General features: G+C 37.6%; 2 protein-coding genes across 3 annotated transcripts in view; one reads left to right on the top strand and one right to left on the bottom strand.

Moving 5' to 3' along the window:
• Positions 1-483: 483 nt before the first annotated feature.
• Positions 484-10,007, top strand: eef2kmt (eukaryotic elongation factor 2 lysine methyltransferase). The gene is made up of 4 exons (XM_043711055.1): positions 484-674; positions 2,789-3,102; positions 7,876-8,028; positions 9,828-10,007. Exons 1-4 carry the CDS (start codon positions 484-486, stop codon positions 9,926-9,928), a joined length of 759 nt encoding a protein of 252 aa, XP_043566990.1. The 3' UTR covers positions 9,929-10,007.
• Positions 10,008-10,837: 830 nt separating this feature from the next.
• alg1 (ALG1 chitobiosyldiphosphodolichol beta-mannosyltransferase) overlaps positions 10,838-14,868 on the bottom strand; it is a 36,942-nt gene continuing 32,911 nt past the window's right edge. For both annotated transcript variants that reach the window (XM_043711174.1, XM_043711173.1), the window contains one exon: positions 10,838-12,437. In XM_043711174.1, coding sequence (XP_043567109.1) covers positions 12,303-12,437 — 135 coding nt within the window. In that variant the 3' untranslated portion in view covers positions 10,838-12,302. The remainder of the gene's footprint in view (positions 12,438-14,868) is intronic.

Genomic DNA, 14,868 nt, shown 5'->3' with positions numbered 1-14,868 from the left:
CTGAGGGACAATTTTTTTTTACAGAGAAGGTGATATGCATATGGAATGAGCTGCCAGAGAAATTGGTTGAGGCGGGTACATTAACAACATCTAAAAGGCATTTGGAGAAATACATGGATAGGAACAGTTTAGAAGGATATGGGCCAAGCGAAGGGAAATGGGGTTAGCATGGGTGGACATTTTGTTCAGCGTGGACCAGTTTGGGCCAAAGGGCCTGTCTCCATCATGTAGGATACTATGACTCTACAAGGCATTCCTTAAAATGAACTTCAAGACAGTTAAGCAGTGACCTTACACTCACAAGGAGAATTTCAAACCTGACAATAGGATGTCCTATTTCTGATCAACAGTATTCTAAAGTTATCATTTGTAGATGTTTATGTATCGTGAGATGGGCCTGTAGATGTTATAATTGAGCACTTTTAATGCTCACTTGTTAAAGAAAAACACTTTCTATTATCCATACAGTTTTAAATGTATAAAATGAGTGATGGGAAAATACAGGTATGTGTTTCTGACTTTGTAAAGATTGTTTTTCAGTTGTCGGGAGAGAATATTAGACTTGGTGAAAATGTGGCAATCATTTCTGAAGGGACTACAGGTCTGGTCACATGGGAAGCTGCACTGCTCTTTGCAGAATGGGCAATGGAAAACACCGAAGTGTTTAATTGCAGGTCAGAACTGTTAAGATTCTTCTTATTAAATAAATACAAAGTTGGAGCACTTGGCATTGACTTTTCACCCATAAATGAGAAATTATTATTTCTGATTGTCTTGGAGGTTTTTTTTACCCTTTTATAAAGTTCTCTCATCTTTTGGTTCTCTTTTTTACCAAGACAACAGATAACTGTACCAATGACAGTCCTGCACTTCAGCAAATTCCTAGGACATGTATGAGAACAACATATCTGGCTCTTAATTTTCTTTATGTAATACAGCTGCTGTGAACTTTGAAGAGTTGCTGTAAATCCCTCACATAGTATCACTTTGTTTCACCAAGACATTGTTTTATAACTTTCCTATCTTACTTACTACAAATATATGTTTTAATTGTTACTAAGTCCTTTGAAAATGGAAACCTCAGTGGGATACTGCAGCATTTGTGATTATATGCTAAAATGAAAATACTTAGATTTGATTAGATTACATTACAGTGTGGAAACAGTCCCTTCGGCCCAACATGTCCACACCGACCCGCCGAAGCGCAACCCACCCATATACTAAGTCCTTTGAAAATGGAAACCTCAGTGGGATACTGCAGCATTTGTGATTATATGCTAAAATGAAAATACTTACTATAATCTGTTCTGCTATGAAGGTGTAGGGGTACTGTACCATTTAAGAGAGTTGAAAAGCTTGCAAGGACTTAGAGAAACACAGAGAGTCCAGGACAAAGTATCAATGTAACATTTGGTTGAAACAGCTGGAGTAGCTGGGTTGCCATGAGACAAAAAGCAAATTCATATTTGGCCAATCAGTTGAAATTATGCCCCAAGATTCCAAACTCCAGTCAATTTGAATTTAGTATTTTGATAATATTAAAACCAATGAACGATCCAATGTTTTAGGGTATAAATATCAGACATCTTGAACAGGTGGCCAGACTGGCAAAGAGAACTTCCAAAAGACCAACAGATGTAGAGGTACCTGTCTGGAGCAAGAGTTTGCACAGAAAAAACATCAAAACCAACCTGGAGAGAGAATCTACAGAGGAACCTTGGCAAAGCTGACTGGTTTTGAGACATGATTATTTTTCTGTAAATTGTAATCGGGATTTTGTTTGGACTAGTATTGTAGGGGGGAGGTAAAAGATAGGTTTAAGAGGAAGGAGTTGTAAATAGTTGTTAGTTAATATTCTCTATTAGACTTAAAAAAAAAAAGTTGTCAAGTTTTACTTTAAATAATAACTTTTGGGATAGTTCTTTGCCTCTCGAATTTTAACAGATTACAGTACGGAGTGAATCTTGCGTGAGTTGCTGGTTTAAATTAGCAGAGGAGTTTACCCATGTCGTAACAGTTTGGGGGCTCCTCCAGGAGCTACTCCAAACTTTTCAAAACCTTTTAAAGTTGCCATCAATGCTAGTGACATAGGTGTTGGAGCTGTACTGCACCAGGAAGATGAGGATGGGATTGAACTGCCAGTTGGTTACTTTTCAAAGAAGCTCAACATCCACCAGAGGAAATACTCCACGATTGAAAAAGAACAATTAAGTTTAGTACTGGCCTTAGAACATTTTATTGCGTATGTCACGAACAATGTGTCGGAGCCAGTTGTGTACACTCGATCCTCTTACATTCTTAGAATGCTTTAAAGAAAAGAAAATGAGACTATTTTGTTGGAGTCTTACATTACAGCCTTTTAATTTACATATCGTACATGTCACAGGTCGTAAGAATGTATTCACAGATGCACTATCATGGATTTAACTGATAAAGTATAGATAAGATACATCTATTCAATATTATATATATGTAGGTGGGAGGAAGTTAATATGAACTTAGATTAAAGTCCTATGTATGTCATGATATTGTAGTTCAGGATTAGAGAAAAAAAATGAAACCATCTTTTCATTATGATGGTTCATTTTTTCTTAAGGTGGGGGGAGGTGTTATGAAGGTATAGGGGTACAATATCTTTAATAGAGTTGAAAAGCTAGCAAGGACTTAGAGAAGTTAGACTTAAAAAAATGTCAGTTATAACAGAAGTAAATATTGTGTTTGGCTCATTATCAGCCATTCTGTTAATGACCCATTTTTGAAGGTAGTAAATTATTTGCTTTCTCTGCAGCAGGACCATTTTGGAGTTGGGTAGTGGAGCTGGCCTCACTGGAATTGCTATCTGCAAGACATGTACCCCCAAACAGTACATATTCAGTGACTGTCATTCAAATGTACTTCATCAGCTCAGGAAAAATATTCTTACTAATGGTCTCCTACTGGATTCTGAATCCTGGAGCTCAAAAGACTGTGAAGTACAGTTGGAGAATAACAATGGATCTGAAGAAAACCAGAGACCAAAAATCGCTGTTGTTGGACTGGATTGGTCAGATGTTACTCAAGAACAAGTTACAGAACTTCAACCAGATGTCATTATTGCCACAGGTACCAGTTCATTTTATAGGTTAGCAGTTTTCCTGATAGTACATAGGAAGACTGGGAGAATATTGGATAACTTAAGTACAGTAAGCATTTTATTAACGGGCACCTATGGGACCAGAAGTATGTCAGTTGATCAAATATTCTGGTCGATCAAGAGGACCATATAATCAATATAAAAACACACAGTAAGTAATAGAAATATGATGCAGGGAATATACACATCACTGTTATACTTTATTTACAGCACAAATCACATAAATGATACTTACCAGCAGAGAGCTTTCTCACTTGCACCCTCAACTGACTACTTAGACATCATGATAGATCACGATAATGCAGTAAACTTGCGGTATTTCAAATATATAATTTTTGCCAGTTTATTGAGAGTGCCAGTTCATAAGGTATCAGTTAAAAATAGCTTCCTGTAGAATAATCAATAATTACAGACGATCAGTGAACTTCATAAAACTAGAATTATTGATGGTTGCTGACTTTGGACTCAATGTGTCTGTCTGTTTCATAAACATCAGCATTCCTGTACTGGAAAAGGACTGTATTATTGAGAATTGTTTTGTACAGGGAGTAAGTATTCTGCAACAGCCTCTTCATTGGTCAGGAACCTGAGGGGTGCCTGAGCTTCTCTGCATGAACTTCCTTTAAAATAGGCAGAAGTAGCATAAATTCTCATAGTCTAGAAGAAGCCCACTTTGACCATTGTGCCAATGTGACTTCTGAAAGATCTTTTCCAATTAATTTCTCATTCTCCTACTTTTTCCCAAAGCCTTAAAAAGATATATCCAGTTATCTTTGAAAGATATTCTGCATCTGGTTCTGTTTCCTTTTAGGTAGTGCAACAAAGATGTAGAATTATGTAGAAAGAGTTTCTTCATCTCTCTCTCTTTCTCGCTCTTTTCCCTTTCCTTTGGTTACCATCCCACCCACTGGTAGAAACATTTCTCTGAATCTACCAAAACTCTCTCATCCTTTCAAAAGGCCTTTAATAACTGATCAGAAGTGCCCAGTACTGAGCACAATATTCTGGCTGAGGCCTAATCAGTAACTTATAAAGATTTCACACATCTATGTATAGCTTGACCTCTAGATGTACTACAAAGGATTCTATGTACATTTTTAATAACTTCATAAAATTTTCCTGCTGTCACACCAGATACTGCAAAAGTTATGGACCCTGATGACATCCCAGCAATAGTACTCGAGACTGTATTTTAAAACTAACTGCATGCTTAACCAAGCTGCCATCCACTCAGCAATGTGGAAAATTGCCTGGTATCCTGTTCACAGAAATCTAGCCAAATCCAACCTGATCATTAACTGTCCCATCAGACTATTTTTGATCATTGAAGTTATGGGAGGGATTGTTGAAATGATATCCAGCGGCATTTGCAAAGCAATAATTGGCTTACTGACGCTCAGTTTGGGTGCTGCTAGGCCACTCAGCACCTATCCTCTTACCAATCTTGTCCAAACATGGACAAAAGAGCTGAATTCGGGAGGGGAGATGCAAGCAAATTACCTTGATATAATTTTACTGAGTGTGGCTTCAAGGAATCCTAGCAAAATTTGAAGTCATTGGGAATTAGGGGAACAACTCTTCACTGTATGGATTCATCCCCAGCACACAGGAAGGTGTTGTGTTTGTTCCTGTCCAAGACATTTTATTGCTGAGGCTAGTGTTCCGAGTCCAAACATCTTTAGTATATTTCTGAAAGACAGGCATGCTGTTGAGGCTTTTCATCTTTCACTTGTCAGAACCTTCCTGCAGGAATACCAAATTTCAAAAAGAATTATTATTTTTATTGTGTACGTGGAAGGTGCTCGTCAGCTGGCTGTTGTCCTTTGAGGCAATGTCATAGAGAATGCACTAGGAAACAGTTAACCCCCAAGTTCTTGTTTAAATTCAAGCCAGACCAGTTGACTCCCAAACTACTTTATCAGCGACCTAAATGTTTGATGATTTGAATAGTTTTCAATCATAATATCCCCAGTACCTCAGATACTGAACTAGTTCACATCCAATTACAGCAAGACTTAGACAATATTCAGGCTTTTCAGATTTAATTAGGAACCATGCCGACTATAGAAGTCTTAGAGGGGAGGTGAAAAAGAATTAAGAGAAGTAAAAAGAACTGAAAGAGACTGGCAGCCAACATAAAACGAATCCCAAAGTCATCTGTGATCACTTAATTCATTAGAGAAGGAGCAGTGTCAATTAGGAAATCAGAACGGGATTTACATCATGCGGCCCCTTTTTCATTTTCATCCAACCTTCCAGTTCCTTTTTTATCTAGGCTCTGGTTCCATTCCCTTTCCCCATGTGGGAATATACTGCAACTATATCCAAACCATCTCCTCTTGAAGGGTTTCCCATTGCTAAATTCTTCAATTTCTGTCAGTTAATTTTTGACTCAATTTAGTTGTGCCAGATCTCCCCTCAATGCATTGAAATTTACCCTCTTTCATTGAAATGCCTTTATTCTAGATTGCTTCTTGTCCTTCTCCAGAACTGATCCCAATCTGACAATTCTACTATCATTTTCCATGTATTCTTTTTGTGTGATATTCTTTGCTTGACTCACTTCATTTGTCAAGCCTACATCTAGCCATATCACCTTTATCATTTGATAGGAAACAAAGTGACAAAACACAGTATGGAGGTTAGTTCATTTCTCAGCTGAATCCTCCCCATTCAGTATTGGGGTAGTGGAGGTCTTCCAAAATCATGATGTAGTTCTTGCATTGTTCACTCTGCTAACCCTTTTCCTCTATTTAACCAATTCTAAACACTATATTAAACACTTTATTGCTTCCTTACTTCAGCCAAATAGATGGTTATTTTCTGAATTCTCATTCCTTAGATATCAGATGTTTATATATTTGCTGTCAAATCCATTTATCTCAGAGACACTAACTAAAAACTATTTATGGAATCCTGTCATAACCATATACTAAGTGCTTGCTCAGTGATCTATGAACTAATGATTTGTAGAAACTTGTTTGCAATGAGCTTTTAATTTTCATATTAAAATAATCAGTGGCACAGCTATATTTTAAACACACCAAATTAATAGATTATTAAACAGCAATTACTGAAAATTACTGAAATAAAAAGTGGCAAAACTGTTAACTAAAATAAATATACAAAGATTTAAAGATAAGTTGGGTATCATTTTCCAATATTGTTGCAGGCCTGGCTTTCATGATTCTCTGTCTGAAAGGAAGGGATTGTCAGGTTGAGCAATTGTGATGGATTGTATAATCAAAGCCTGAGGTGCTCCCACATGTGGACGAAGCATAACAGATCTTGAGAATGAGTGAGTGAGTGCAAAAGGTTCCTTCTTTTTATAGGACAGCAGGTTTTGGTTCTTGGCCGAGTTCAAGAGAGGATTTCATTATTGAGTTTGTCATCAGGGCCTCCCAGCTCTCTCTCTCTCTTATGTTATTCAGATGGTTCAGCTGCGATCTCTGCCCAAAATGGCCATTCCAAATGAGTTTTGTTTTAATACCATTCAAAACTTAAAAATAGCTTCTATGACAGACCATTGAATGATGTTTTTATATTAGGTTAGATTACTTACAGTATGGTAACAGGCCCTTTGCCCAACAAGTCCCCACTGACCCTTCAAAGAGCAAACCACCCAGACCCCTTGCCCTAACACTACGAGCAATTTAATATGGCCAATTATGTTTTTATATTAGGTTAGATTACTTACAGTATGGTAACAGGCCCTTTGCCCAACAAGTCCCCACTGACCCTTCAAAGAGCAAACCACCAGACCCCTTGCCCTAACACTACGAGCAATTTAATATGGCCAATTCACCTAACCTGCACATCTTTGGACTGTGGGAGAAAACCACAGAGTTGCCCGAGGTGGAATTGAACCCGGGTCTTTGGCGCTGTGAGGCAGCAGTGCTAACCACTGTGCAACCCTGTTAGGCTAGAACATAGTTACATCCACTTTCTTTTTGCCAAAATAATTTAACTTCTAACTGTTTCGGGCATTAATTTGAATGGCTCCCATTCTTTCAGGTTTTGACGAGATTAGAACTTGAGGGGTGAATGGACAATTTTGGAATCTTTAATTATCTTAAGTCTTTGGGATTAATTCCACATAATTGGCTGCAGTTGAATCTTGTGCCATTTGTAGGATTTCTTGTACCCACTTTAAAGATTTAACTTTCTTTACAAAATATATAAAAACTATAACTTTGTGACAGTCTAAATAAGAGCTACAGACAGTAAACAGAAAGAAACTAAATTTAACTGTGAAGTCTCTTAAGCAAGATACTTATGATCTGTGGTTCCAATCCTATTTGAGCTTGAGCTGGGCGTGAAAATTCTCATTCTGCTTTCCACAGAATTCTGACTGTCATCAAATTCTTAACTTCTATCTTGATTTACCTATTTCTATTCCAAAACTCAGAGCTCTCACTCATTGTATATATTGGTTATTACCGTCTGGGGACCACTCATTACCTAGCTTCTGGTCCCAGTCTTGCTCTTCAGATCCTGTCCTTTCCTCTGAGGTGGATAGCCATAGGAGAGGAATAAGGGGGAAGAATATCTGCTTACTTGCGCTATGGTGTCTTTAATTGCATCACAGGACAATGTTCTGCTGGACTGCCTCAAGGTAGAGACATTTTCTGTAGATGTGGCATTCTTTATTAATTTTGTGTGTTAAATGAAGAGGATTGTTTCTCAGTAATGAATGGAAGTAACTGAATTCTTGTATCTCTTTCTTTATTACTTATAAACAGATGTAGTTTATGATCCTGCGGTATTCCTTTGCCTAGTTTCTATACTGGAGAAATTTCTGATATCTGCTGAAAAACAGGGAAGTAGTACAGTTGTGTATCTGGCATCGACAATACGTAACCCAGAGACATATTATCAATTTAAAATGGAACTTGGTAAGTAACTGCAACCATTAGAGAACATGGCTGCAATTCTCTCTTCCAGTGGGATTAATGGAGTGGAATACCCTCTCACCCAAAATTCAACTCAGCTTCATGGATTGAGGAGACTTCGTTAAATTAGCAATGCAGGTTCCTGATCAGATTTCCCTCCAAAAAAGAGAACAGCTCAGAGTTGGAAGGTTTTGACTTGGTTTGCTTGTAACTATTAAACAAACAACAGGAATTAAACCTGTCCCAACACCGCACTAATGTCAAAACTCCCAAGTGGATACTTGAAGCCCCCCACAAGCAAAACCCTGACTTGATTCTAATCCCCAATCCAAACAAACCACGACACCTGATCTACCCTGTCCCTTCACCCCCATCCATGATCCACCTTCCTTACTTATCCATTTTTCTTCCATCTATATCCACCTGGCATCTTACCCCCTCAAACACCACCTTGCAGTAGATGGGCAAAGTGGCTTTTGGACTTTTAAGCCCATGGAATTGGGCAACAGTTACTATAAAAGGAGGGGGTTAAGGTTTGTGGGCACAGTTTCATGCTGATCCATTGCACTGCTGCCTGTGAGATTTGTTTTGGTTATGAAAACTGCTGTCTTGGAGAATCTGGCAGGAGGAACAGGGATTGTGGCCTTTGCCGTAGTTACATTGCTAAATTACATTTTATTGCAGATTAGACTTCAAGAATCTTTACTTCTTTTGAATTATCACAACTATCTTGCATCAAGTTTCTCTTTTGCAAGTGAGGATTCCTTTGGAGCTTTCAGTATTTCCTCTAGATTTTTCGGAGGCAGAGATCAAGGAAAATATGATGACAATGTGCTTTGGACATGCACGTAATTACATCCTTAGATGTATACAGACATATAAAGTTTTTCCAAATTGGAAGAAAAAAATTCAGTTACATACACTGGAACACAAAGCTGTCTCCACTGCGGAGATTTTCAAGTTGAGCCTGTGTCAGTTGTAAGCCCCTTTGATACTGATTGAATGGAACCTTGGTGCTCTGTACCTCTGTCCTCCTCGACCAAATGCCAGTTTTCTATACTCCAATTCAGTCAGTCCCATTTGCACACTTCATTCCTGTAGTCCTGCAGGCTTATTGTTCTCAAGTGCCCATCCAATTTACTTTAGAAATTACGGTGTCTGCTTGCAAGTAATTTTGACTTATTGCCTATAAAGTGCTTCCAAACATCCTTCTCCTTCAGTCATATAGCACAGAAACAGACCCTTTGGTCCAACTCATCTGCGCAGTCCAGTCATCCCAATAGTGCCTCTGGCCAGGACTTGGCCCATATCCATTTAAACTCTTCCTATGCACGTAAATGTAATTGTGCCTGCCTTCACCGCTTACTTTCCCAATTTTTACTCTCACCAGATAATGAGCTTCACCAAGACCCCAGATGGTCTGCTGTCCATTTCAGTTAAATTATTGACAAAATGTTTTTCAGCTGCAAAATGCAGGAAAAATTCCACATGTTTCGAGATACTTCACTTCAACAACATCTGGGTCAATATTTTCGATATTGGAAAAAAAATGGAGAACAAAGAAACAGAGACTAAGGATTTTCAGGGTATCACACACACCAGTGTTACATCCAAAAACAGTGAACTGCAGTATTCAGATAACTTGTATTAAAATGTCAGTCCTGTCTAGTGGCAGGATATATCAGATCCACAATGGAAAATGGAATTTGACACCACTATTAGATGTTATAAAGAAAATAAAGCTTTATTTTTGCCTTAGTAAAAGGGTACATTCACTGTTTTTTTCCCTCTTTTCAATACAGATAAAGTTGGAATTGGACACCAGGTGATTCCAGGTCCCACCAGAGCAGTGTTTTCTTACGATAGATGCACAAAAATAGAGCTTCTGAAAATACATCATTGAACTGAAATGTTTGCTCATCATCTGACATGAAAATAATTGACAGCTATAAGAATTAAATAAGTTATGTTCACAACCTAAACACTCAAATGTCTGTACTTTAAGATTGACCACAACAATATGAAAAATAGTAAATAGTAGGTATTTTGTTCTTGGGACATTGCTAAGACCTTTTGTAACTATTCAGTATTAGGCAGTCACAATCAGGAATCACTAATGATTTAGCTTGTTTTGCAGCTGCTGCAAACAATTTCTGGTTTCCAGCAGCAGGGATAAGGTTGCTGTGTGTTCTCAACCTTTAATAATAGTACAATAGGAAATGGATTTTAAATTTGTCACTTATTTATTGATATGGTGTAGAGCAGGCAGAAGTCCAGTTTTTACTAAAATAGTCACTGATATTCCATCAGTTATTAGTAAAATTCTAACTTTAAGTCTTGCAGAACTTGAGTATTGATATAATTAAACTGGGAACAAACATTTCAAGCTTACATGTTTTGGAAAATATAAAAGAGCTTGGTGGGAATGGAATCTGGTTTCTGAGCCAAGTGATCATGTTTGAAAGAAAATTAAATGTCACATTATTTGAAAGGTCTCTTTTCTCTCAAAATTTTGGTTAGCGCTGCTGCCTCACAGCACCAGGGTCCCAGGTTCAATTCTGGCCTCGAGCGACTGTGTGTGGAGTTTGCACATTCTCCCTGTGTCTGCATGAGTTTCCTCCAGGTGCTCCGGTTTCCTCCCACAGTCCAAAGATATGCAGGTCAGGTGAATTGGCCATGCTAAATTATCCATAGTTTTAGGTGCATTAGTCAGAGGGAAATGGGTCTGAGTGGGTTACTTTTCGGAGGGTCAGTGTGGACTTGTTGGGCCGAAGGGCCTGTTTCCACACTGTCAGGAATCTAATCTTAAAAAAAGGTTAAATTTGCAGAAGTTTTGTGGGAATGCAAAAGCTACACAAATGATATTGAGGGATTGAATTTCCAAAATTGGGATAATGAGTAAACGGCAAGGAGAAGAAGGAATGTTTGATCAGTTCAATATCCAACTGGAAAGGAAGCAATACTAGAACAGGAGTTGCTTCGTCCTCTATATGTTTGCAACAATGAGTGAAGAAGGCAGAACGTCTTGTAATAACTTTCCAATCATGCCTGGAAATGAGGGAAATGCCAGAAGATTGGAGAATGGTAAATGTTACACACTTATCCATGAAAGGGTTCAAGGACAGTCTCAGCAACAATCCTGAATAGTTTAACATCAGCAGTGAGTTAGAAACAATAATTTGAAGCAAAATCTTCAGCATGTACTTGGAGAGGTTTGAGTTAATTAAACAGTCACCACAGATTAGTAAAAGACAGAATAGAGTCATAGATTTTTTTAAAAAGGGTTAAGTATTACATAAAAAGTTTGAAGCTCAGAATACAAGGGGCGGTGAACAATTGGATTAAAAACAAAACTGACCTAATACGACAAGTCACAATCAATGGTTCTTTCTGGGTGGTAGACAATAGTGTATCCAGGTCAGTGCTGGTATCATTGCTATACTGTGTAGATAAAGATGTCTTGAATCTTGGTATAGAATAGAAATACAAAATATGTTGGTTTTGCCAAACCTGGAGGTATGGCATACATTATGGATGAGACCAATTGCCTGCAATATGGCATAGATGGGCTAGCAAAAGGGGCACACAAATGCCCAGTTTAGTTACAAGGTTGGGTTGGAAAAGCTGGCGTTGTTTTCAAATCCTGGGAGATTTGATAGAAGTTACAAAATTATGAAAGATTTGGAATTAATAAAAAGGAAAAATTATTTCCATTAGCTGCTTCAATAAGAACGAGGGACATATTTACTGCCTCGGACAAAAGATTTTAGGAGAAATGTGAAGAACTATTTTTTTATTTACGGAATGGTAATGACCTGGAACACACTGCACACAAAGGTGGGGGAGAAAGAGGAAACAATGATTTCAATAGGAAATAATCTTGCAGGGATCGAGCAGGGGAGTAGAACTGGCACCAACTTGATGAGACACCTATGCTGTAAGTAACTATGAACATGTTAATCATCTATGCTGTAAGTAACCACAAACATTTAAATCACCTTATTTGGTGATTTAATTGTCAAAGTTATCAGAATATTGGATTAAAAACTGACCAATTTTTAAAACTTGCTTAAAAAACACTCCCATTCTTATAAATCAAAAATTTATAATCCAGAAATTATCTAGTCTTTATTGGTCCACTGAGACAATGTCCAGCACTGCTGCTCTGGATTTGTTCTGAAGAGGTTTCTGATCATGATCCTGCTGGGTATAGACAATAACAGACAGACTTGATGGTCAGCACTGCTTACTCATCCCCAAAACAACAGTCACAAATTTCAGTTACTCGCTGCTAGCAGAGGAAGTACTGTTTCATCCCAATTCTCATCCCACTGAACCATCTTTGATTTCTTCAGGTTTCTTTTGAATACACCTAATTTGTTCTTTTCATTCTGGAAGTCTGTAAAGAGAAACTGAAGAGAACAACATTTATGAGCTAAGTATGAAGTTCAAATAGCTAAAAGATTTACTTATTGGCCAAAACATCAAATTAAAATTTTATTCTTACAAAATAGTGCAGGTCACAGTATCTTATAGATGGAAAGAATGATTGTTTGGGTTCCTTTTGAACAATTACATTTATATAATTTTTAATTCCTTAGTAGTACAGAATTTGAATATTCCTAAAAATACATATTTTGTTGAAGCTTTGTATGCATCAACACAATCACAAGAATTATTAATACAAAGGGAAAATACTAATCATATTGTGAATTCTGATTGTGCAAGTGGACTGATTGGTGGAGGGGTTGGTGTGGAGTATGCACCAGTTAATCATGGGTGACAGCTCCCTGGTAAATTAAATTTTAAACAAAGAAGGTTGGCTCTGAGTAGTCAAGACATTGTCCTGAAAAATGAACAAGTGAATGATGTCACCTGTTTTGCACTGAAACAAGCACAGTGTGCATATGTTCTTCCTGTTTGCGAAAAACAGGTTTCTGTATTAATATGTAGCTTCCAGTAGAGGCAAGTGCACTATACTCTGAGCCTAACTGACAATTAGTTGTCAGCATAATCCTCATACACTCAGGATTATGCAAAAATGTAGTCAAATTTTGAAATCACATCTAAGGTTAGACACTGAGTTTTGCAAATGCCAGCTGGTGAGGTAGAGTCATTATCTTGTTGCAAACAGCCAAAGGGATGTGCAGTTTAGTACATTTTTTGAGAAGAAGTGCCTGCCTACCTACCTGGCATCACAATGGCACTGAAATTCATATACCACACTGCTCATTTGAGAATGTGGCAGAATGTCTTGCTCATCACTCAAAGTCATGAATGGGCTTAAAGCCATTACTTCTGATCCTGAGATGTGCCCAATCTACTTCAGATTATCCTGGCAAGGTAATCTCTCTCAAAGGTTTAAGAAACAGATAAAGATTGCTGTTTCATGCTGCTACTAAGCAGTAGCAACACACGTGGTGCTCACTAATAATCAGACAAAATTATCCACAAAAAAGATTTGCTACATATAGAGTGTACTTGGGACAATTTATTAGAATCACAAAATGGGTCCAGACTATTTTGGACCTGGTAGTGTAATACTTCTGAACAGAGTGATGAAAAATATTCAGAGCAGGAAAGGATACTAATGGCTCTTGTGGTACAGTAATAGTGTCGCTAACTCTGAGCCCGAAGGCCTGGGTTCAAATTCCACTGATTCAGAGTTGTGTCATAACATGTCTGAATAGGTTAATTAAAAAACCCCAGAAGCACTTAATGATATTGGTGGAGGATTCTAGGGTTAGGAGCTATACATTTTTAATGTCTCAGTTTGTAGTTAAGTCAAAATGAGGAACTTTGCCATCAACATTGAAAATTACTGGCGAAAATACTCAAACTAAAATCTTGACAAATTCACAGGACCCCATGGCTTGCAATCTCTTCTAAAACAGATTACTAGAATGATATTGGATATACCTGCTTGATTTTCTAGGTTGTGAACAGCCTCAGCAGATTGGACATTAGCAATTGGACATTAACACCTCTATTCAAGAAAGGAGGGAGCAAATAAACAGGGAATAACCTAAGAGCAATCATTGGAAAAATGCTGGAATCTATTATGAAGTAAATTTAATCAATGCATTTAGAAAATCACTATGATCATACAAGAATCAACATTTTTCCTCAGAGAATGCTAAGAAAACTCAACCAGAGAAGAACACAGATAACCCTTCATATCTGCTTTGCATTGCTGACTTCTGTACCTATATCATATGTTCTACATGTTTGCATTACAAAGTCCAGTTGAACTAACATTGTAGGTAAAACACTCAGGGTACTTCAAATTTAAGATTAAGAGAAATAGTTACAAGTTCGGAGGATGACACTTTGACCAATGGGAATGTATTTCAGGTATTGAAACCTCAAAGACTTTAAATGGCTAAGTTACTAAAACCATCCAATTATGCTCCAAGTTGTTAAGAAATTAAACAGAATGTCGTCACACATTGCAAAGGTTTTAACCAAGTGAGGTTATTTTCAAACTTTATTTGGCTCTCAAAGGGCTATATTTGGAATAGTCGAGGAGAAAGTGAGGACTGCAGATGCTGGAGATCAGAGCTGAAAATGTGTTGCTGGAAAAGCGCAGCAGGTCAGGCAGCATCCAAGGAACAGGAGAATCGACATTTCGGCTTTTCCAGCAACACATTTTCAGCTCTATATTTGGAATAGTGTTTATAAGTTTGGTCTCCTTATTTCAAAAGAATATTTCATTAATATCAGGGTTAGAATGAACTCATTGAATGTTATCACAATTAGGTTCTTGCAAGTAAAACAAAATCTTCAAATAACATAGTTAAAAATCACACAACACCAGGTTATAGTCCAACAGGTTTAATTGGA

The sequence above is a fragment of the Chiloscyllium plagiosum genome, chromosome 21 (assembly GCF_004010195.1).
Source record: "Chiloscyllium plagiosum isolate BGI_BamShark_2017 chromosome 21, ASM401019v2, whole genome shotgun sequence".
Lineage (NCBI taxonomy): Eukaryota > Metazoa > Chordata > Chondrichthyes > Orectolobiformes > Hemiscylliidae > Chiloscyllium > Chiloscyllium plagiosum.
Note: the sequence above shows the minus strand (reverse complement) of the source record. Positions and strands in the feature narration are given on the sequence as shown.

Coding starts and splice junctions, on each gene's coding strand:
- eef2kmt (XM_043711055.1), top strand. CDS start 484: ATGAGTGATGGGAAAATACAGGTATGTGTTTCTGACTTTGTAAAGATT. Junction 675..2,788: donor ACCGAAGTGTTTAATTGCAG/GTCAGAACTGTT, acceptor CTTTCTCTGCAG/CAGGACCATTTTGGAGTTGG. Junction 3,103..7,875: donor AGATGTCATTATTGCCACAG/GTACCAGTTCAT, acceptor ACTTATAAACAG/ATGTAGTTTATGATCCTGCG.